Below are 23,491 nucleotides of genomic sequence, written 5' to 3'. Positions count from 1 at the left end.
TGAGATTTTCTACTGATTATATAAAAATATAATTATGAGATAAGTCCATTCTTTGTTAATTTTGGTAAATAAAACAACAATATTGATTTAATCAATTAACTTTTATTTACAACGACTACTTTTTGTGATATTACCGAAACACAAATACTCTCAACCTCTACATGTTGTGAATAATAATATATTAATTTCAGGATACTTATCTCGAGGACGAGGTGCGAGTATAATTAATGATTAAACGAACTTACCAAGTGAAGTTCTATCATAATTATACGAAGCACCTCGTCCGAAGAGATAAGTATCCATCACCCTCCCGAAACCCGACCCAAAAATATGGGCTTCGGTAATATCACAACATCTCTAAACTAAATGACAATATAAGATGGCGGACTGGTGAGGCCGGGGTGACCATAGCGGAAAATTAGTTCTTTTTTTTTTTTAATTATCTCTCAACCATAGTGCAAGATCGGTAACTAATATGCGTTACTACATGTTGTGAATAATAATATATTAATTTCAGGATACTTATCTCTTCGGACGAGGTGCTTCGTATAATTATGATAGAACTTCACTTGGTAAGTTCGTTTAATCATTAATTGGTACTTCCACTACATTCGGTAAATTCTATCAAAGAATAATAAGAAACGAGGATCAGACTCCTTTAGCCAGAGCTGTCCTTAATCAGGATTAAATAGAGGATTGATGATTTTGATTTAACATAAGTTACAATGTACTGATTCTATTAATATACAAGATAAACCTATTATTTACATAATTTACATATGTGTAATGAGATTTTCTACTGACTATATAAAAATATAATTATGAGATAAGTCCATTCTTTGTTATTTTTGGTAAATAAAACAACAATATTGATTAAATCAATTAACTTTTATTTACAACGACTACTCTTTGTGATATTACCGAAACACAAATACTCTCAACCTCTACATGTTGTGAATAATATATTAATTTCAGGATACTTATCTCGAGGACGAGGTGCGAGTATAATTAATGATTAAACGAACTTACCAAGTGAAGTTCTATCATAATTATACGAAGCACCTCGTCCGAAGAGATAAGTATCCATCACCCTCCCGAAACCCGACCCAAAAATACGGGCTTCGGTAATATCACAACATCTCTAAACTAAATGACAATGATGGCGGATTGGTGAGGCCGGGGTGACCATAGCGGAAAATTAGTTCTTTTTTTTTTTATTTATCTCTCAACCATAGTGCAAGATCGGTAACTAATATGCGTTACTACATGTTGTGAATAATAATATATTAATTTCAGGATACTTATCTCTTCGGACGAGGTGCTTCGTATAATTATGATAGAACTTCACTTGGTAAGTTCGTTTAATCATTAATTATCCTCCATAATATAAGTAGGTAACGCCCGTTTTCACAAACATTACTATGAGGTCTCACAGGGTGACACACGAACCAATCACAGAGCTCTATTCAACGCTGTGCTTTCGATTTGTTGCTTCACTTAAGCAAGCATCGTTTGTGAATACGGGCGTCGGTATGTGTTCACAGAACCGCTTGGCATGCACGTCCTAACTATCAGTAAACGAGTTAGAACCACTTGAGCTAAAACCATTATCGTGAGCGGTGACTGCCCATCGTATCGAGTTAAACTTCTTGCATTTTATCGATTACTAACTTACCTACATCAGCCGATAAACTTATTTGAAGTTAAATCCTTGGGAACGAGGTGCAATTTAACAGGCTACAGAGCACAACGTGTCAATGGAGTCAATGAAAGAAATTAACAAACACCCTTATATTTGACCATTGCTGCATTGTGGCTAATAGTGTTGGAAATACTACATAAGTAATGACAAAAATTCTAAACAGTTCATTTATTAGTATAACTAGCTGTGCCCGCGACTTCGTAACCGCGAAAATAGTTCGAATAATATTACCCGTTTACATTTTTTTTTATTGCTCTACCCCTATAAGCTGTAGGATGATGTTGTAAAGCCTTCATCGATAAATATAGGCTATTCAACACAGGAAGAATTTTTCAGATCGGATTAGAAGTTTCTATGATTAGCGCGTTCTAGCAAACAAACAAACTCTTCAGCTTTATAATATAAGTAAAGCTTACGGCGGTATTAAAATCCGGGTCTTTTGCCAAGTGGACGAGTGCTTTAAATAAGCTACTGGAAACAAAGATCACGTTCGTCGAATTCAAAGAAGTTCCAGGATACGAACTGATCTCAAACAAGTCATGTTTCGTCGCTTTAATTGCAATCAATAATTCTCAAAACTCGAAATACGTTAAAGTTAAGTTATATGTGTAACAAAATATCCGTATTTCAAAGGTTTTTTGTTTAATGGGTTTTCTTTATGTACTGTCGTTTATCTTGGCGCCATTTCAAAGTAGGAAGACAAGTCACTCGTTATGCCCCTACACTCATGCGACAATTATAATAACAACATTGGGGTACGATAAAAGCAAACAGTCAACAAAAACTTTTCAATAACTATCATTCGTCTATTTTGTTTCAGTGAAGCACTCTCAACTTTTATATTTCTCCAACACCATTAGCAATGAAAGCTCTTCGGGGTTCAGTGAGCCGTTATTGAAAATATTCTTATATTTTATCTTAACAATAAGTTTTACTTGCAGTGACAGTAAGGAAGGATACAGACTTGTTTTTCTTTTATCTGCAACCAGCGATACAGTGTCTTTTGCTAGCGATAAAATACTCTACAAAGTTACATAAAAAAGCCAGTCGTTTTACGGAAGCTTTCAACACAATCAGTCGTTGAATCGCAATAGAATTGATAAATTATGAGCTATTCAATCGATTTCCAAAACGCGACAGATATAGATAGGTAGATCATTACACTACAATAATGACGCTCGGATTGCTCAGATCAAACTCGCCGCACCCCGCGCTTCCCTCGACCAAAAAGTGGTGGGGCGCATCTTCGTGGATGACGATCTATAAACATTAACGAGTCGTAATTTTAATCGCGGTAACTTAAAGTAACATCTACTATACCTGATCTGAAGCTATACCCTATTTACTATTAAAATAGACTTCAAATATCTACAAAAGAAAATAATGAACTATACACACCACGCTTTTTTAAACGTGCCGTTACGCGTTTGCTATGCTGGGAAATTATATTGATTTGATGCATGTTATTTTGAAAGGGAAAACATTGCGCTTAAAAAAATCGCTGTGCATGAGCGCTAAGGTTAAATATAATTGACACCGAAATACTCGTATTTCTTCTCGTATTGTTTCGTATCAGCTCAAATTGTGAATGTGTTTGTAAATATCAAAAGGTAAAAAATAATTGACACCTTTGTTTGCTTTCTTTGTAACAGTGATGTTTCCCATTACTTTTTATTTACATTTACAAAGGATTTTGACACCGAAGAGACTACATAAATATGAAAATTGTAGATGACTTAGGAAAAAACATAACATTTACAGGAGATAGATACCTACTGCTGTGCTAGTGTTATCAGCAGTAAGTCTATTTTTGGCAAAACTATAATGAGCTACACTCAACATCAAATAAACCGCACCTTCCGCGACGCGAACTTCAAAGATTTTCTACTGACATAATCATGGTGCCCCAACAATATTGGTGTTATTTGAAAGCTCAATAAATATCCTTAAAGGTAAACACATTTAATTTCTTAATAAATGGTTAACATCTATATATATAAAAGAAAGTCGTGTTAGTTACTCCACTTATAACTCAAGAACGGCTGAACCGATTTAGCTGAAAATTGTCAGGGAGGTAGTTTAGAGCCAGGAGAAGGACATAGGATACTTTTTATCCCGTTCGAAATAAAAAAAAGTCTGCTTATTTATTGCCATTAAGGCGGAACAAAGTTCGCCGGGTCAACTAGTATATCATAAATGTGACTTGAAAAAAGACCTTACTTTGGGCTCACCTCTGGGATCAATTAGACCAATTTTTTTGGTTATAAAACCAAATAATGAACACACGTGTCCTCTTTAACAGATAGATAGCGATTAATTCCAACTTAACATTTTTATAGCCATAAAAGTTGGCTCAAGCGTAACTACCTATTTTTTGAAGAAGTGACTCTGGATTCTTCTACAGACACATTTTTGGGGTTCCTTTAATGAAATGAAGTTTAGAACTAGGCTTTTAAATGGTGCCAATATTGGTGGGAAGTGGGGATGCATACGTTTAAAAGTGCTTGTCGCGGGAGGTGTGATTTATTTGATGTCGAGTGTATATTTCAGATGAGCTGACAGGAGTTTTTTAACAGCAAAATATTGGAGTTGGAGATATCAGCAGTATAAAACCCTAATTTTTACTTATAGCAAAATCTTTTCATGCTATCAATTTTGATGTCGGTAGAAAAACCGACCGAAACTCATGTAAAACACAATTTAATAAACTCATTAGGCAAGGCAAAAATCTTGTAAAAATTGAATTTTCTTCAAACAACAACTTCAAAAGTAAGCACCTGGGAAATTTTTTCCTTGCGCCAGTATTATTGTGTACTCTAAAAGCATCTGATAAAACTTGGGGGCTATTTTCTGTATCGTAAACCCTGTTAAATAAACTCGTTTTATACTCACTTATGAAAGCCTTGGTACATTAAATTAAAAATTCAGAGCAAAAATTGCGAGGCTTCTACTAAGTTGTAAGAATATTGAACGGAGAAACGGATACCTAGCTTGTTTTAATTGCATATTCTCTTAGTAAAACTTAATTGTACTATCCTTGATTGCCTTTAGATTCTGTTCCTTGTTCTCACTTGTGGCTGAGAGCTGTGCTGAGAGCTAGAAACAAAAAGTGACACGAAAGTGATTTTTATTGTACCTATTCTCAAACGCCGCCGCGGCTTGGTCCGTATATGTAGAGTCTTGTTGACTATGGCTCACGCTTTTACCTTTTTCCTGAATAAATAAATAAAGTTTGTGTGTATACTCTGTACCATAATGGCACCGGCACCGGTCAGATTTTTGGATCTCTCTTTGGATGAAAAGTTATTGTCACTATGAAGTTCGCATTTCAAAAGCAAATTCCATTTCTCTGGAACACGTAATTCATGACGTTAATATTCCTTGCACTGGTACACTCATCATTACTTCACTTTGCGACGAGGATCCTGCCGGAGCGTTTGTTCAACGAGTACATTTTGTTCTATGAATATTTCATACTGAATGAAGCTATGAATAACTAGCTAGCTTAACAATCATATTTTTCAGTCAAATACACTCGCAAAAGTCTCGTATACATTCTAACTATGTATATCTTTTAGTACTACTGTGGTACTACCGATTGATGTCACGCAACTTTTGCTGCCGGGAAATTCGCACTTTTCAGGTATAGATATTTGGAGATTTGAGAAACAAATATTTTTCCAATAACAATGGTCTACTCACACATCTAGTCAGCAATTAACTTAGATCACAAGAACATTTGTGTAATGATACCTCCACAATAAAGTTGAATACAGAAGGTTTGTATTTAAGCCGGTTCAGTCAGGCTCCTTGGACGACGGGAGTTAGGCATAGGCATTAGGTACCTAGTGACTTAGTTGAAGATAGCGGATGCGACATTGCAGTTACTCATGATGATGCAGATGGTTTCATAGAATCTGATATGAGTTACATGTATATTTTTTAAATGCTTATGGAACTATGAAATATAATATCATAGCATTTTTTTAATCCATCATTACCTGTCCGGTACAGGCTACAGAAAGTCTAGTTAAATAAAACTGGACTGAGTTTACTATGTTCCCATCACTTGTGGTACGTCCCAGGAAGACATACGTAAGTGCCGTTTATTTGCCTAATAAACAACTTTATTGTTTCTGTAACTACGCAATTAGAGCTCGTAAAAATAATTACCAATACATTCCGTCCAATGTCGACGTGTGGATGTGGAGCGATACAATTTTGTATGTTAACACGAATGCTTGGTTGAATACTTTATCAGTTATTTTCTTATTTCAATAGTTGTGTGAATCTTTTTTGTCGGCATCGAACCGTTTTATTCGTGGAAATGTAGTTACCTATCTTTGTGAGAAGTTATAGTTCGTCTTTAGATGGATTCGGCATACACAATAATAATAAGTTACTTATGTACTGAAGTAGAAAGCAAAACTTTTATATTATTTCATGTTTGTCATGTTGTTCAACTTTATTTTTGTCGTTATTTGAGATAAAAACATTTATGTTTGAGCGAGAACTAGTTTGTTATTCATAGCATATTAAGTATGTTCTCACATTTTTGTAAATTCTTTCTCTTTCAGAAATCTTTATTCTTGAATATTGCAAGAAACAGAAAATACTTAAGTAACTATCTTACTTACTTATATGCGTAAAATTTGAATCTTTTAGCAAATACTTAGTAAAACGCTGAAAAAAGCTATTAGAATTTAACCCTGAGATTAATGATATCAAGTTCGTTTCTAATTGTAAAAAACTATACAACTTACCCAAATAAAATCAGTTAAATTTAACACATCGTAAAATCTAAATCAAGCAAACAAACAGTTATGATCCTTCCCTAGAAAATTATGGTTTCAAAAATTATACAGTCAATAAGTGTGTTTCTTAGGACACCTTCATTTACATCCGCCAACATACGAAATGTTAACGTGATTGAGGTTTTCCGCCATTCCTAATTTTCGTTTACAGGAGTCGCGAGCGGGGTTACGCCGCGAATTCGTAATAGCCCAATTTGGCGACTCGTCGCACATGTTAATTCGAATATTCGACTTCCGCAGAAATGGTTTAAATGTACAATTCCAAAAAATATTCAATTTTCTTAAAATTGTAATAAGATATTTACTGAAAATCGTTTCTTGCATTTCAAACAACACTTTGGACACCTTAAAGTCCTGTTTCTACCAAGGCGGAGCGGAGAAATGTTTTAAATAACCAATCAGATTTCATTCATCATCATCATCATCTCAGCCACAGGACGTCCACTGCTGAACATACATAGGCCTCCCCCAATGCTTTCCATGTTACCCGGTTGGTAACAGATTTCATTCTGTCAATAAACACTAAATCTGAATGACATCTGTTAGTAGACCTGGATTTAAGTTATAATTTAAAAAAATATTATTCAATTTCGTAATTCACAAATGAAAAAAATAATACAATTCACGAGCAGTTAAACTGATGTAGACTACATCCAAAAGCTGATCGTTAAGTTAAAATTAATTGTACTCTGACAGTTTTTTTGATGTGCGTCAGTTCAACGGATCATTTTAACTCACTATGACTGCCCACTTTAAGTAATTAAATGAAACACATAATAACAATTCAATTAAAAGTAGGTATAGCCTGACCAGGAACATAAAAACCCTGACATAGAGGCGCGTCAATTGCATTTGATAGTGCAACACTGAGTACAGTNTTATACGAAGCACCTCGTCCGAAGAGATAAGTATCCATCACCCTCCCGAAACCCGACCCAAAAATACGGGCTTCGGTAATATCACAACATCTCTAAACAAAATGACAATATAAGATGGCGGATTGGTGAGGCCGGGGTGACCATAGCGGAAAATTTGTTCTTTTTTTTTTATTTATCTCTCAACCATAGTGCAAGATCGGTAACTAATATGCGTTACTACATGTTGTGAATAATAATATATTAATTTCAGGATACTTATCTCTTCGGACGAGGTGCTTCGTATAATTATGATAGAACTTCACTTGGTAAGTTCGTTTAATCATTAAATATTGCTCTCTGTTGTTTGACGAAATGGCGATTGGACCAGGTGTTTCCTTTAACAAAACAGAAGACAAATTATCTGGATTTGTTGACAATGGCACAAGCACTGAAAAAGATTTTTGCGACCATGTGCTAGTTTTTATGGTGCGAGGTATATTTAAAAAATATAAACAGCACTTGGCCTACTATTTTTGCAGTGGAAGCACGAAAACGTTAGTATTAAAAGAGCAAATTGAAAAATTAATAATTAAACTCCAAGAGACTGGCTTAAAAGTCGTGGCCACAGTGTGTGACCAAGGCACTTCAAATGTGGCAGCCATCAATGCCCTAATTAAACAAACTAAAGAAAGTTATTTGAGAAAAAATGAAATTAATTTAGAGGGGACATTTGAAATTGGAAATGCTCAAATTTTTCCCATATATGACCCACCACACTTAATCAAGGGTATTAGGAACAATTTAATAACAAAAAACCTAAAATACTCTTTGCATGGGAAAGAACGCACTGCGAAATGGAGCCATATTGTGGCATTATATAATAAGTCACCTGCATATCAAGGCGTAAAATTAGTACCAAAATTAACGGCTCAACATGTTATGCCCGACTTGATACCTAAAATGCGGGTGAAGAATTGCACTCAGGTCTTCAGTAAATCTGTTGGAGCAGCACTTGGATTTATGGCAGGTGATGAACAAAATAATGTGTATGCCTACATTTTCATTTCATTTGTCGGCTGTTTGGTGTAGTGGTTCGAAACGGACTACCATTCCGGAGGTTGCGGGTTCGATTCCCTCACTGTACAAACATTTGTGAGCATAAACATATTTGTTTGCATTGGACTGGGTGTTTTCTATGTATATTATGTATTTAGGTATTTAAAATTAACTTAAAATTGGTATTTAAACAAAAAAACTATTTAAGTATGTTTATACAATCCGTTGTCTAGTACCCATAGTACAAGCTTTGCTTAGTTTGGGACTAGAAGCGCAGTGTAAAATGTCCAAGGATATTTATTATTATTTTACTTATTATTAGGTATTTAAATTCATTTAGTAATAACTTTCTACCCCTTTTTAACATAGTTAGGGGGTGCATTTCAATGCACTATATTATTATTTTAATGCACACAATAACTATGTTAAAAAGGGGTAGAAAGTTNCCAAAAATACGGGCTTCGGTAATATCACAACATCTCTAAACTAAATGACAATATAAGATGGCGGATTGGTGAGGCCGGGGTGACCATAGCGGAAAATTAGTTCTTTTTTTTTTTTTTTTTATTTATCTCTCAACCATAGTGCAAGATCGGTAACTAATATGCGTTACTACATGTTGTGAATAATAATATATTAATTTCAGGATACTTATCTCTTCGGACGAGGTGCTTCGTATAATTATGATAGAACTTCACTTGGTAAGTTCGTTTAATCATTAATTATGTTCCCTTGTTACCAAATATAGTTATTCCCCCAAATTATGTTAAAATAACCGAGTTATAAGGAACATGGGCAAATAAAGCCATATTTGCGAGAGCTAGCAATTTGGTAGGCAAACTGTAAAATTGGTTTGTAGGAATTCAATTATTTGGAGTTATAATTAGGAGGTTTGAATATGCGACTAAATAATGATATTTGTGAAGATTGACAATCTAAATAATTCCTAAAATTGAAGCATAAGATTGTAATGTTAAAATAATATTTACACCTAAACTGTAAGCTTGATTGATCTTGATGGGACTTTACTACGTACAGAAGTTTTACTTCGCGAAAGTATTTAAAAAAATGTATGCTCAATATCATTAACAATATGGTGTAATTTAGCCTGTCTCAAGAGTCAAGCACCATTTTGTTGACAAACGTCAGTGATCGGCACTGCGCCGAAGCTATATGTATAGGGCTGACTTCGGTAAAATGATGTGACGTGAGGTGCCAAACTGCGGAAAATGGCGGAGGAAATACATGATTTAGCACTATTAACTACTTATTTACCTCTCAGTGTCTTGAGGCAACTTAAAAAAGTACATTCTGTGTTTTTATTATTATTTAGGCAGTTAAATACTGCACAGTATTTAGTACACCATTTTCTTTATTTTCTTCCATCATACACAAGAATACGCGTGCGTGAGTCAATGTTCGCTCGTATGTGAGGCCTTGTCGAATAGTATCCTGTAGGTGGGCCATCGTGCGTGTTTTGTTTTCGATGTAAACTCGCGGAGATGAACAGGCCTGCTTTAGCTTAGAGCGCTTTCACATTAGGGCGTTAGTAGCGCGACTGCAGCGCGACAGCGGCGTTTTTATAATGTGAGCATCCGCTGTCACATAGTATAAAATTTTCAGCAGCGCGTCTGTCACGCGTTTGTCGCGCTGCTAAATCGCCTAAATGTGAAAGCGCTCTTACGCCCGATTCCCATATTCAATCCTTGTCCAAATCCGGATTACAACTGTCAAATTTAATTCAGTTTTAGATTATATTTCCAAAATTTTCGATGCATTTACACTTTAATATTGTTTAAATAGTCTTATAAACAATATAAAAATGTAAAAACATCAAAAACCGCAGTTATTTTAATAATAATAATAATAATAACTTTATTTGTCCANATGTCAATGAAGTTTTCAGTTACTGTTGCCATTAAAAGAAATTAGTACCATTAGTTTTCCGCAACATGGCGAGGGTTTTTATGTTCCTGGTCAGGCTATATGTCCCGTGCATTAGCCACGTGTAAGTGGACGTTTCCAATAACATTCCAAGACATAGATGACGCCAACTAGTGACGTGATGCCTTACAGTATCGATAAATTTTAGTCAACTATCTACAAGGGGTAAAAGCCAATGCGATGCTGCGTTACCAGAGGTAGTGCTACTCGTATAGAGATAATTAATCTATATATATAAAAGAAAGTCGTGTTAGTTACTTCGCTTATAACTCAAGAACGGCTGAACCGATTTAGCTGAAAATTGTCAGGGAGGTAGTTTAGAGCCAGGAGAAGGACATAGGATACTTTTTATCCCGTTCGAAATTAAAAAAGTCTGCTTATTTATTGCCATTAAGGCGGAACAAAGTTCGCCGGGTCAGCTAGTAAAATATAGATGAATGTAAATATAAATTAACGCTTATTACTTATGTTAACTTTTTGGTGGATGAAACCGTTCTCTATTTAAATGTAGCTGATATTCGGCAGTCGAAGATAGAACCTCTTCCTTTTTTTGAAGCTTGTTAAAAATATACCCAAAATTGTATTGATTTCAGCACAGATTTTCTTCAGTTCTCTGAAATCACTGTAAATTACAATCACTATGAACTATTCCGTCATAACTTACAGCAGCTTAATTCTCGTCTAAATAACAAATCTATTTACTTACATCGATACCGGATCTACTATCGTAATTCAATCGCACACCACTAAAAGCTCTACAAAGAGCTTTCACGATGTTCTAATTGAACTTGCTTGAAAGCTAAAAAGTGGGGGCGATAAGATAAAAGAACTAACGTGATATAATGTCTTCCTTTCACCTCGCCCTGGCATGTGGAGGAATGTTTATAAAAGCTATTAGGAATGAAGAGCCTTTTGTTGTCTTTGTGATAACGTAGTACCTACCTACATACTAGACTAGCTTTATCTCTGAATTTATACTTTAACCGACTTAAAAAAAGGAGAATTTTCTCAATTACAGTGCATGTTTTTTTTTTATGTAAGTAAAAGTATGTTACCGTAGAACTATGTCAATTTTATGAACCGATTTCCGAAATCTTTTTGTTCGATAGGAATAACATTTATTTGCTGCACACAAAGTCACATACCTACATTGTTCAATAAGATTACATAATTCAATATTTAATATGCACATTCAAAATCTATACTTATAATAAATCTGTAGAGAGGTCAATTCTGTACATGAAATATATTTTCAAAATAACTATCAGGGGGTGATTAGTGATCGATACTGATGCCAAAAATGCAATCAGTAAAATTTTTGTCTGTCTGTCTGTCTGTCTGTCTGTCTGTCTGTCTGTCTGTCTGTCTGTCTGTATGTTCCTTATAGAAACAAAAACCACTTGACGGATTTTAACGAAACTTGGTACAATTATTCTTCATACTCCTGGGCAGGTTATAGGATACTTAGGAATTCCCACGGGAACGGGAATTAGCGGGAAAATCCTTTTGTACGAAAAATCTAAACCGCTTAAGTTAGACGCTTGAAATTTGGCATGCAGGTACCTTAGTAAACTTAAAGCTTAGTTACAACAGGATATTGCAAAATTCCCATGGGAACGGGAGTTAGTGGGAAAAAACATTTGTATGAAAAAATCTAAACCGCGTAAGATAGACTCTTGAAATTTGGCATGCAGGTACCTTTGTAAACTTAAAGCTTAGTTACAACAGGATATTGCAAAAATCTCACGGGGACGGGAGTTAGCGGGAAAAAACATTTGTATGAAAAAATCTGAACCGCGTAAGATAGATGAAGGGGGGTAAAACGAGATCCACGCGCACGAAGTCGCGGGCGGCCGCTAGTAAAAAATAAAGAAAAATAACAATTAGAAATGAAATAATGTGAGCAGAGTTGCGGCAGCAAAGGTCTCCGTCTCAGCAGTGGACTCCCGAGGTGGTCCATTGTCACCAAGTCAGGGTCTGATGATGGGATCCTAGGGAAATCGAGGGCTCATTTTTCATATTTTTTTTATTATTATTCAAGTATTTGCCCCCGGAAATTATCATCTCATATTGATGAGCTGATGATAGAAGGTAAAACTCTTTAATGCTTAGGAGTTGTAGGATAATTCTTTAAATTGTATAGATACGTATAGTTTCTAAAGTTATTCAAGTGTTTGCATCAGGTAGTCATCATCTCACCATGATGAACTGGCACGCTTAGTATTAAAATGTATTCAGGTTGTAAATTTAGGTAACCTTCAATATCAGCACAATTATTTTTAGATATCTTTAACGGAATAATCTACTTGTCTATACTAATATTATAAAGCTGAAGTTGTGGAACATGACGCTCAACCACCATAAGGAAGCTATGGTGTTAGTGCATCTATTTTACACTATCTTGGTTTGTCTATATATACTGGGCAGGGTAAAAAACTTCGTCACCGCGATGCAGGATTGTATGCGCGGTGGAGTTTGCCATAGTAAGATCGTAACAGCGCCATCTGTTGGTACGGTTTGTAGTGGCGCAATTTATTAATCACAGTTTGTTTATTTGGTTGAACGCGCTAATCTCAGGAACTACTGGACCAATTTGAAAAATTCTTTTTGTGTTGGATAGTCCGTTAATCCCTGAAGGCTTTAGGCTATATATCATCACGCTAAGACCACTAGGAGCGGAGCACCAATGAAGAATGTTTCAAATCAGTGATTTTTTTCCTTTTGAGAGCTGACGCTGCGTAAACGGTTAAAGTTTCGCATAAATTATGTATGATAGGATTTTCCCCTTTAAAAGTTCTACAAAAAAGTCCGCGACAGCATATGTCTATCTTTTATGGTTGGCTCACTGTAACCTTTTTGTCTGGGTGTCTGGATGTTTGTTCCTCTTTCACGCAAAAACTAATAAACGGATTTTGTTGAAACTTTACAGTATTATTATTTATAACCCAGGCTAACATATACGCTACAATTTATGACGATATGTGACAAACTAAATTTCAATAAATAGTTAAGAGGTGAGAAATATCTTTAAAAACGCCATCTATCGACGTGCTTTTGACGGTCGTAAACATTCATGAGAGCGAAGCCGTGAAACGTATCATTAGTCCTAATTAGGAACTAAATATTACATTTATAGAACCTGTTCATAATATTTAAAATTTAGTCAATAAAGATATTTTATGTAATTGAATAATTCACTGTGTTTAAACGAGCAAATCAAAGTCTAAATTAGTGACCGCCATCTATCGACGTGCTTTTGACGGTCGTTAACATTCTTGAGAGCGAAGCCGTGAAAAGGTATCATTAAAAATTTATGTAATTGAATCATTCACTGTGTTTAAACGATCAAATAGTATTCAAACATTTAGATAATAACGTTAAAAACCATTTAAAAATCCTATGAGAACTTTTTCGACTTCTACACGGACAAAGTCGCGGGCAAAAGCTATTTGTAGAATCATCATCATCATCATCATCATTTCAGCCATAGGACGTCCACTGCTGAACATAGGCCTTTGTAAAATAGGATTAGACTAAATTATTAAAAGTGCCTACCCAAAGTCATTAGTCCACGCGGACGAAGTCGCGGGCACAGCTAGTCATACAATAATATCATTTTTTTGTGGTGTTTTAATTTAATTTAAATTGTTTATGCTGTCTAAATTACGACTTCGTTAGTGTTAAGTGACAGTTATTGTCTTGATCGCTCTATTTTTAACGATTGCTAATAAGTTCATTTGTTTCGACCACGATCGACAGCTTTAATGAAGTGCGGTATAATTAACCCTACACTCGCGAGCAAAAGTATGGAATCACTTACATGAAATTGTTTCCACGCGATCTTGTGTACTAACTAATTTGTTAGTAACATAAAAGTGGCACCATTTTAAAGATTAAACTTTTAACTTTAAACTCGACCTGTGGTTGACTGACAGATAATGCCACCTGGCATTAAGTCCGCCACTGTACAGTTGTATGTGCAAAAGTGTAAATAAATAAATAAATAAGCGGTACGAAGTTCGCCGGTCAGTCATTAATAAGGAGGATGTGTTGTTTGCTCTAACCGTGCTGTAAAGCTCAAGTTGCCATCTTCATCAATCTAATAAACGCGAAAGTTTGTAGGTATGGATGTTTGGATGTTAACATGTTTGTTACACTTCCACGCAAAAACTACTCAACGGATTTTGTAGAAACTTTACAGTATTCTTGTTTGTAATCCAGATTAACATATAGGCTATAATTTATGCCGATTTGTGACACTAAATTTCACGCGGGTGAAGCCGCGGACAAAAGCTAGTTTAATAATACACACGTCATAGTTTATAATTAAAATCCCTGGGGTTATTAAATATTAAGCCTTTTCAATTATTATCGGCAAACATTTAAATAATTTTACATTGAAGTTTAACGCGTACATGTTAACTATTAATTGTCTCGAGCTCTGAATTTATTTTACATACATTTGGAGTTTAAGTGCCTAACTTTGTTCATCAAAACTGTAGGTAGATGAATTTTCTGTTTTACTAAAAGCGGACCAAATGATTTCCCTCGTGGTTACTTAGTACATAGTTAAGTAGAATAAATCTGAATAGTTTGTACACAGTTGAGAGAGGTACAGTAGCACGTCTCAAGTCAAGCACATCATACCACAGCAGTCCTTTTGTGAATCTAATATTAAGTTTTGACATGGCAGGGGGAATATATTTCCCACCCCATTTTAATCTTATTCTTAAAGTCCAAAGAATGAATAATTTGAACTTACTGAGCTATTAAATCTAATGAGCTAAAGGTGGTTTGTTGTGACCTTAAGAAGACACGAAACCACTTTATACAAATAATTTAAAAGACCTTTAATTTTCAAAATGTCTAGTTAAAACGTGAAGAAAAATGGTAATTATTTTACCTACTTAGTAAAAATTCATTTATCTAAGCGTTACTTACACAGTTTTAAATATTAAAATAGTGGAAGTCCAAACAAATGTAGTCATTTTACTTGTGCCTATCTTAAAAGAAGCTACGTTATGTGGTAGCTAAGTTATGTAAATACTTGTAAAGCTAATGCTTAGCTAATGATACCCATGAAAAATTCTTTCTTTGTAGGTCTCCTCTACTTATTCTACAGAAAAACGCTATTTCTTGAAATATAGGAAATGGTTAAAAATTGTTATGTATGGTCGTGGGTTTTATATTTTAACGAAAATTCAGGGAAACAGTTTTGAAAAATCATAAATCATATTAGGTACTTACTAGGGCACTATTTAAGTTGTGAGCCTCGACAACATAACGTGTTGTTAGACAACATCTGATACTTTTAATGAAAAGTTTGACATTTTTGACTACAACCTTATTCAAAACTTTTTATCATTTGAGCACGTTTTGTACTATTAACATTGAATTGAAAATTATCTTGACTACAAAAACATGGAATTGACTTGCGGAAATTTTCGCGCGAAGATTTATTATGACTTTCGACGTGGTTAATCAATACAAAACTGAAGCGGTCAGCTAAATTTCACTTTTGGTGATAAAGATCTGTTCTTTACCATTGTAAAACGCTAGTTTAAGAAGTATAATATTGTATGTCATTGGCTCACCAGTGAACTTTGCGAAAGTCGTCCAAAATGACTAATAGTGGCGGAAAACATTGATGTTGTCAGAAAAATGGAAGAGAAACCTCGTCATGTGATATATCGTATGATTGAGATAATCCTAGGCATTAATTCCACTAGCAGTAATAATCTATTGTATGACCATATTATGGTTAATACGTTTTTTTCTCGCTGGATGTCACAAAATTTTTCAAACGCTCAATAGGACGCTTGTGTCGTTTAGTCCTTGGAAATGTTTGATAAATACGTTTAAAAAGCTTATAGTGCTCATTGAACTTAGAAGGAATAACATAATTATGTGCTTAATATTATTAAGGGTTGTACCCTAGCTAACCAGCGCCACCATATTTTTTCTTGATTACTTTTGTTATAGACCGAAATTAAAAAAGTGGTTTGAAAAATTTATAATATGTATCGAAGCTATTTTTTAAAATAATTTGTTTGAATTCATTAGATATTTGCAGCAAGTTACAGATTTAATTACTGCTAAAAGTTACCATTTTAGCTAATTTTGAATTTCGAACTTGCAGAATATAATAAATACACGGTTTTAAAAGTAGCTTAGATATGCCTTTAACTATTTACAAACTACTTTTTTATTTCGGTTTGTAACAAAAGAAATCACGAAAGATTATCTGTGGCGCAAGTTTTAGAGGGGTAAGTAAGCTCCTTAAATATTTTTGTTACTATTACTTAAAACAATAGATTAAAAATGTACTCTTCGTGCTTTTTTCAAAGCAAAATCTTTTACACAATCGTCGATATCAAATTGTATCTCATTTTCAATTGCCTGTATAGCTAGATTTGTTAGTCTCAACGTAGACATAGTCGACCTTTTTTTTCTTGTTCATGCAATGTTTTTTTTCTTATCCGCCGCCCCCTTTCATATGCCGCCCGGGGCCATGGCCCCCCCTGCCCCCCCCCAAGCTACGCCACTGTTTGAACACTTAAAATATGAAATAAACAGGTCCAACGCTACAAAATTCTTGCTTGGAATCTAAACACTTCTTTTGGTACCCAAATATTAAAATTAAATGCGTGAACAGCGATTTATGTAGCCAGAAGCAACTGTCGGTGCGGTCAAAAACCATGCTTTGGAGGTGCCTCAAGTTGAGTGGAAAAAATGCTATGAAAAGTGTTTCGGACACATTAAAAAGTACATAAATCATGAAAGACAATACCAATAAACGCAATCAATACCATTTTAATAATAAACTACTTTGTTTTCATAGTTAGGCTCACAACTTAAATAGTGTCCCACGTACTCGTATACTCGTACGTTTAATGGAACTTAAATTTTAGGTTCCCTCATCCATTCTCATTGAACAGTTGAGTTGGCATTACATTCATTTTGATGATTTACATAGGACAGTAATATAAAGGTATCTCTTTGTTATGAACACGTAAAAAATCTTTTAAAACGTCGCAGTTTTTCAAAATCACATTATCTTTCCAGGTCGAGGCATCGCCCGTGAGCATGCCGTCTCCGGACAACCGCAAACAAGGTAATTACAAAAGACTTTCAACTTTACGGTGATTAAATTAAAATTCGTTTTGTCAGTTAATAAGCCAGTTTCCTGCCTCCTGCCCTTCCCGCTTATTAATTCCGCTAATAACTGGAACGGGAGGGTCCCCGGCTTTAGCAGAGTAAATTGCCTCTTTATCCAGCCTGAAAAGGCTTAAAAATAAAAGTGTTGCGGAAAAATTACAAAAATTGTTTACTGACCTCAATAGATGATGATAACCTTGTAATTATATTTCAGTTAAAATATAAACACGAAAGTCTATTTATTATAATAGTATGTTCGTTCATCCGTTACCATTCCCCTTAGCACAACTATGCCTGGGGCCAACTATTTACAGTGACATAGCTTTTATTGTTTACTAATGCTGAGTTGCACCAGTTATCGTTATAGTTACGGTCAAAGTTAGGTGGTGCAGCACCACCTAACTTTGACCGTAACTATAACGATAACCGCTGCTTTTTGTATGGAGTTTGACAGATTTTTGACGTTTGTCAAAGTTAAAGTAAGATGGTGCAGCAACCCAGCCTCAGTATTTATATACTGGGTATTCTGAAGCGCAATAGTAAAATTCCTATTTGTTAAAAAACGGTATCCATTACTGTTATTAATTTTCAAATGTCCACGTTACGGATTTCCATAAAATTCAGCGAAACTCGTTCCGTGCGGTGAGCTAAGAGCTAAGCCGTTCGCGCTGTTATTGTAAAACAGTCTCCATAATCCGCAAAGTGATGAACAAACTTTCAAATTATGCTGTCCAACAACCTGGCTGATGAAAGAAACAATTTACATTCACTTACGAACTAGCAGACTCTGAATTTACTCGGCGAAACTTGGCGGGAACAGAAAAACTTACCTTTATCTTTGTTGGATCAGATTAAGACTATTATTATTTAACTGAATAACTACTAATGACACTAATTTTAATAGATAGCTTTCTTACTCTCTCGTAGTTCGGTATTAAGAAGAAGTAATTTCAATGTGTTACTTAGTCCGAGGAAAATTGACGAAGAGAAAAGTTGGATAAACCTGAAAGAATGTAAAATCCCATAGACCATTAAAATATAATTCGCTTATAGGAATAAGTTCCTACACACTACCTGACCCGGCAAATTTCGTACCGCCCTTTTTGAAAATATTCTATAGCCTTTGTGCATCAGGTAATGTAGGATTCTAATGGTGAAAGAATTTTTCAAATCTTCTTCTTTTTGTGTCGACAACAAACCTACACAGTGTCAGCCCAAAACTCCGCCACAAGAGTGGCGTTGTCAGTAGCACTCATCAAATCCTCCTGAGTGCAGTTGCTTGGGCACTCAGGGCATGACAAATTATTCAAATTATTCCAGTAGTTTAGCTTAATCAATACAATCAAATTGTAGTAACTACACTAATGAGGAATTATTTGATTGTAGTAGGCTACTACACTTTCGTAGATTTAGTTCGTTCGTTTCAGCCGAATGACGTCCACTGTTGGACATTGGATAATAATAGTATTTTTTTAAATATTTTTACCTACTTGTATACTCGTAGGCGTATACCAACATAAATGTTTGCAGGGGCAATCTCTGGAATTATAAAACGTGTCCGGTGCTAAGTAATATGTCACGTTAAGAAAGCCACATAATTCCCGCGAGGCACGACACAGCCTACTTTTATACCGGGAATTTATGTGCACGGAATTCCCGTAGGATGCAAGGAAGGTGTTGTATCAAAGGAAAATGTAATATAAAACTGTGCTAAGCCAACGCCAAGTGCGAGTCGGACTCGCGTACTTTTGGTTCTGAATCTCACTTGTTTATTTGACCATGCCCCGCAATTCTGATGTTAACTACTGTTTGAAATACTATCCAACACAAATGTTTCAAGACTTGGATTAATGGATAGAGTAGTTGGTTGACAATACAATAATTTATTGAATCTGTTGACACAAATAACCGATTGCCTAAGATGGATATTGATCGCATGCCTGTTTTCACCATCAATCCCTAATTTTTAAGTGACCCCTATGGTAACACATAACATGAATTTTGTTTTCAAAGGGGTCACTTAAAATTAGGTATTGATAGTGAAAAAGGGCATTAGATACTCAAAGCACCTCAAAGGTTGCTCTCCTTTTTGTTTGTAGCTCGGTAAACATTTTCAACTTCACAAGATTGAGCAAATTCGATAGCAACTTCGATCTATCCTTTTATTGTAGGACTGTCAAAACTTTATGAACTACCCTACGCCCACGGGTTTGCTGGTTCATTCTACTCCTTACAGTAATGGAACGACACTCGCACCATTTTTAAGTGACCTATGGACACATTCGTTGTAAAAAATTACAAGGCGTTTGACTTATGTAAAAACACAATCAAATCCAAAACATGGAGCATAATGTTCGCTAATGATTTATTTATGTGCAAAGTATACACTTATAACATTCTAAGATTAACTTCAATAAATCATGGTTTAGGCGTAGGTATGTAGTATCTACTATACTAAAACACATAGTAATAATAATTTATGACTGTTGTTTAATGTAGCATTATTTTTTGCATTCTCCTTGAATTTTTGACGCCTAGATAGTTAAAAGAGATAATAACTCTAAGCTCTATTACGTGCAGTTTCTCATAAATAAGTGCAGCAAAAACTGTGCAATAATTTATGTTTGGCTTTGTACGGTCGAGTGGTTGCCGTTACTTAGATAATATTAACTTATTGAATTTATTTGTATTGGTACGGTAAACGTTTTTTATCGGCTTCAACACCTGCCAGTGTTCATACCATTCTACTAATTGATAGTTAAGAATTACTAGTTAATTAATTACTATGACCGTAACGTTCTACGTGTTTAAATACAGGGTGACAGGTAAAGCGATACATTCCTTGAAAGGGGTTAAAGTAGAGCTTATTTGCAGTCATTTAAGTCATATGACACCATGTCCGAAACTTGTTCATTTCCAAGTTATTCGAGATTTAAGTATTTTTTTAAAAATCTCCAGTTTTTATGTTAAAATATACCCTTGCAATGAAGAATACGGAATAATGTTAACTTTTTTGTTGTATTCGGATAGCTAAATAATAAGATTGTCATTTTAAATTAGAATTTGCAAGAAAGAATCATCATTACTCAAGTAAAAGCTAAAAAACCATGTATTATTTTGCAAAAAAAAATATGTTTTAGGTACTTAAACGAAGAATTTCCAAGAAAAAATGTATGGAATGTTGTGTACAAATTACAGAATTTAGTTCCTTGATTCATTAGCTATTCAAAAAGGTACAGGTGTTTAACAAACAATACATAATTATTTTTTTATTTGAATTTAAACGTCTAGTAAGATACTTTCATAAAAAAATAAATAAATAAAAAAGTCACACTAACAACTGTTCTTGGGTCTCAATGAATGAAAACTTAGTATTTTAATAATAATTGTATCACCTAATTTTATCTAGGTACATTATTTTAAGTCCTGCTCAAACTGTGAGCCCCNATATTTATTCAGTTTAGACCACAAGTGGCACTTATGAACGTCAATAGAAAATAATAAAAAAAGAAAAGGTAGCCCTTATGGGGCACTTTACATGTCTCCTTATCTTTTGGGCCCTACCAGCGCTTCGAGACAAACATATGGCAAGTGCTGAGAAGAAACGCCGGAACAAACTCAGTCACCACTTATTGCCAGGAATTATCTAACGGTAAGAATAGTCAAATTTAAGTACATCAAATATGTGCAGACTGAACTGACCACGCATCCTTGTCATCAATATAGTCTCGAACCTTGTAGTACCTTTTGGACATAAGGGTATTTTTTATATGTATCATAAATTTGTTTGTTGGCAATTCGACAAGGTTGTGTGGTATTTTGTTAAATATGGTAATACATTTCCCCACACAATTACTCTCCTCTGTACAACTCACTTCGGTCTCCTCTAGCGACGATGAAGAAAGAAGAGATGTGGTTTAACTTAAGACCGTTTACGCCGTTTGGTGCAAAAACAGTACTTTTTCAACCCGTTACAATCATTAACCAGTTACATTACAAATATGTTATAGGCATAAATAATTAGGCAATTTCGTCGTCTTAATAGTTAGTTGAGAAAATATTTCGATTAGTATAGTATTTAAGAATTCTATCAAGATAAGTCCACACAGGTTTTTAAATTTCCACTTTAGCGTCAGTTTACAAGCTGAAATTTTTATAAAAATACTGTGAAAACGATATAACAAACATTTTTATCCTATAGCATAGGTCCTTAGGCAACCTAGTTAGTTGAGAAAATTCTTAGATTTAAGCATTTTACAATAAGAAATCACAAATTCAAAGAACGTGAAATACCCAAAAATCAAAGTGTTTTTTACACCATTATTCTTTTTTAATTCAACATAAAAATAGCTTAATATAATAAAATAACATCTTCTTTAAAATATTTACTTTAAAACGATATATAATTCATTGTTATTGTTTTGCTATATACATTTGAAAACTATTAAAAAACGCCGCGCGCGAATCATTTCCAATGATGCCCCTTGAAACGCCGCGCTTCGCGTAAACGCTCTTAATAGAACAATACTTTATGGTGCTATGAAGTTAAAAGTCTGCTCTATAATGAGATCAATTAATCGAACGAAGCAAATGGACCATTCAGCGTGCGCACGGCGGCTTAACAAGGTTGTTCACTATCCGTAAACGCGCGCAGTCATAGAAAAAGAAAACATATTTTACGATTTAAGCTTATAGTTTTTTAATAAATAAATAAATAAATCTTTGGACAATTTCACACAGCGCCAGCTAGCCCCAAAGTAAGCAACTCAATGCTTGTGTTATGGGTGCTAGCTTAACGGATTTACTACTTATATACTTTTTTTTTATTAAATACATACATATTATACATATTTACACCCATTTATTTTAATAAAAGGTAAACATTAGAGAAAGTAAGAAGCGCTTGCTGTGTGGCGAGTCTCTTATATTGAACTTACTTATTCTAAAAACAAATACAATTGCAAGAAGTTTAGACATCTTATATCTATTCTAAATGTGTTTTTTGTGAGGCTAAAATTAGAACCTTTATGGACTCTTAGAGATAAGAGTTCTCTACAATTTAAGACTTTTCAGACCGTAAACGTGTTAGGATAACGTGTAAAGACTGAAAGTTTTAAGGTTAACCTTAGCTAAGGGTTAACTCTTGAAACTTTATGAAAGTCTACACTTATTGTTAGGTATAATACTATAAATAGTAAGTTATTTCCCTTTTGTTTAGTGAAGAATTTTAATTTGTTACGAATTTACGAGTAACATTCCAAAGTTTTCACGTGTGACGTCACTCAATAATAAATCAGGTAACGACGAGAGCGTTTCTTCGTGATTAACAAAATGAACGGAGCGAATAAACGTTTGAAGTATGTGAATTATTTAATTGAATTAATGAACCTTTTGAGGCAGGCAGACCTTTGAAACGCGTTGCTAACCTACTTTTAATAGCTTAGTTTCTGTATATGGTGTATTTTGCTTGTTAGGGGCACAGAAAATCCTAGAAGCTTGCATTTTCTTCGTTTTTACTCGTATTTCACTGAAGAAAATATCTATACTTATTACATAGAATATTTTACTTGTGTTTTGTATTGTTAACCAAATAAGCTTTTTATTTCTCACATAAGAGATATAGACATACTAAGTACTCGATGTAGCACGAAAGCCTTCGTGATAGTTTTCATTTTCATTCCCAATGAAATAAAGCCAGTGAATGGTTTGTAAGCGGCTGAACAAGCGCCTTGATTGGTTACCATGAGACGAACTGACTAACGTTAGGCTGGCCCCACACTTTGGCCCCAACGTTGGTCCTGATGCCACTGGTCTAATGCCGGCGCCACACATTGACTATACGTGAATTGGCTCCAAATGTGTAAATTAGTCTTTGGACATAAAGGCACACTTCTCAACCCGGAAAGGGATCAACACCGTACACGTATCGCCTTTCGTCGCGAAGCGAGGCGTTTACGTTA

General features: G+C 34.7%; 1 protein-coding gene across 1 annotated transcript in view; it reads left to right on the top strand.

Annotated features, from left to right (window-relative positions):
* Positions 1–17,442: 17,442 nt before the first annotated feature.
* The window catches only part of LOC114355374 (adenylyl cyclase 78C), a 62,184-nt gene continuing 56,135 nt past the window's right edge, over positions 17,443–23,491 (top strand). Inside the window, exon 1 of the mRNA XM_028308181.1 lies at positions 17,443–17,487. Within this exon, the coding sequence (XP_028163982.1) occupies positions 17,460–17,487 (28 nt within the window). The 5' untranslated portion in view covers positions 17,443–17,459. The remainder of the gene's footprint in view (positions 17,488–23,491) is intronic.

This window comes from Ostrinia furnacalis, unplaced genomic scaffold (assembly GCF_004193835.3).
Source record: "Ostrinia furnacalis isolate ACB-3 unplaced genomic scaffold, ASM419383v2 OfSCF2395, whole genome shotgun sequence".
In the NCBI taxonomy this organism is placed as follows: domain Eukaryota; kingdom Metazoa; phylum Arthropoda; class Insecta; order Lepidoptera; family Crambidae; genus Ostrinia; species Ostrinia furnacalis.
This window is presented reverse-complemented; position numbering and strand designations above follow the sequence as displayed.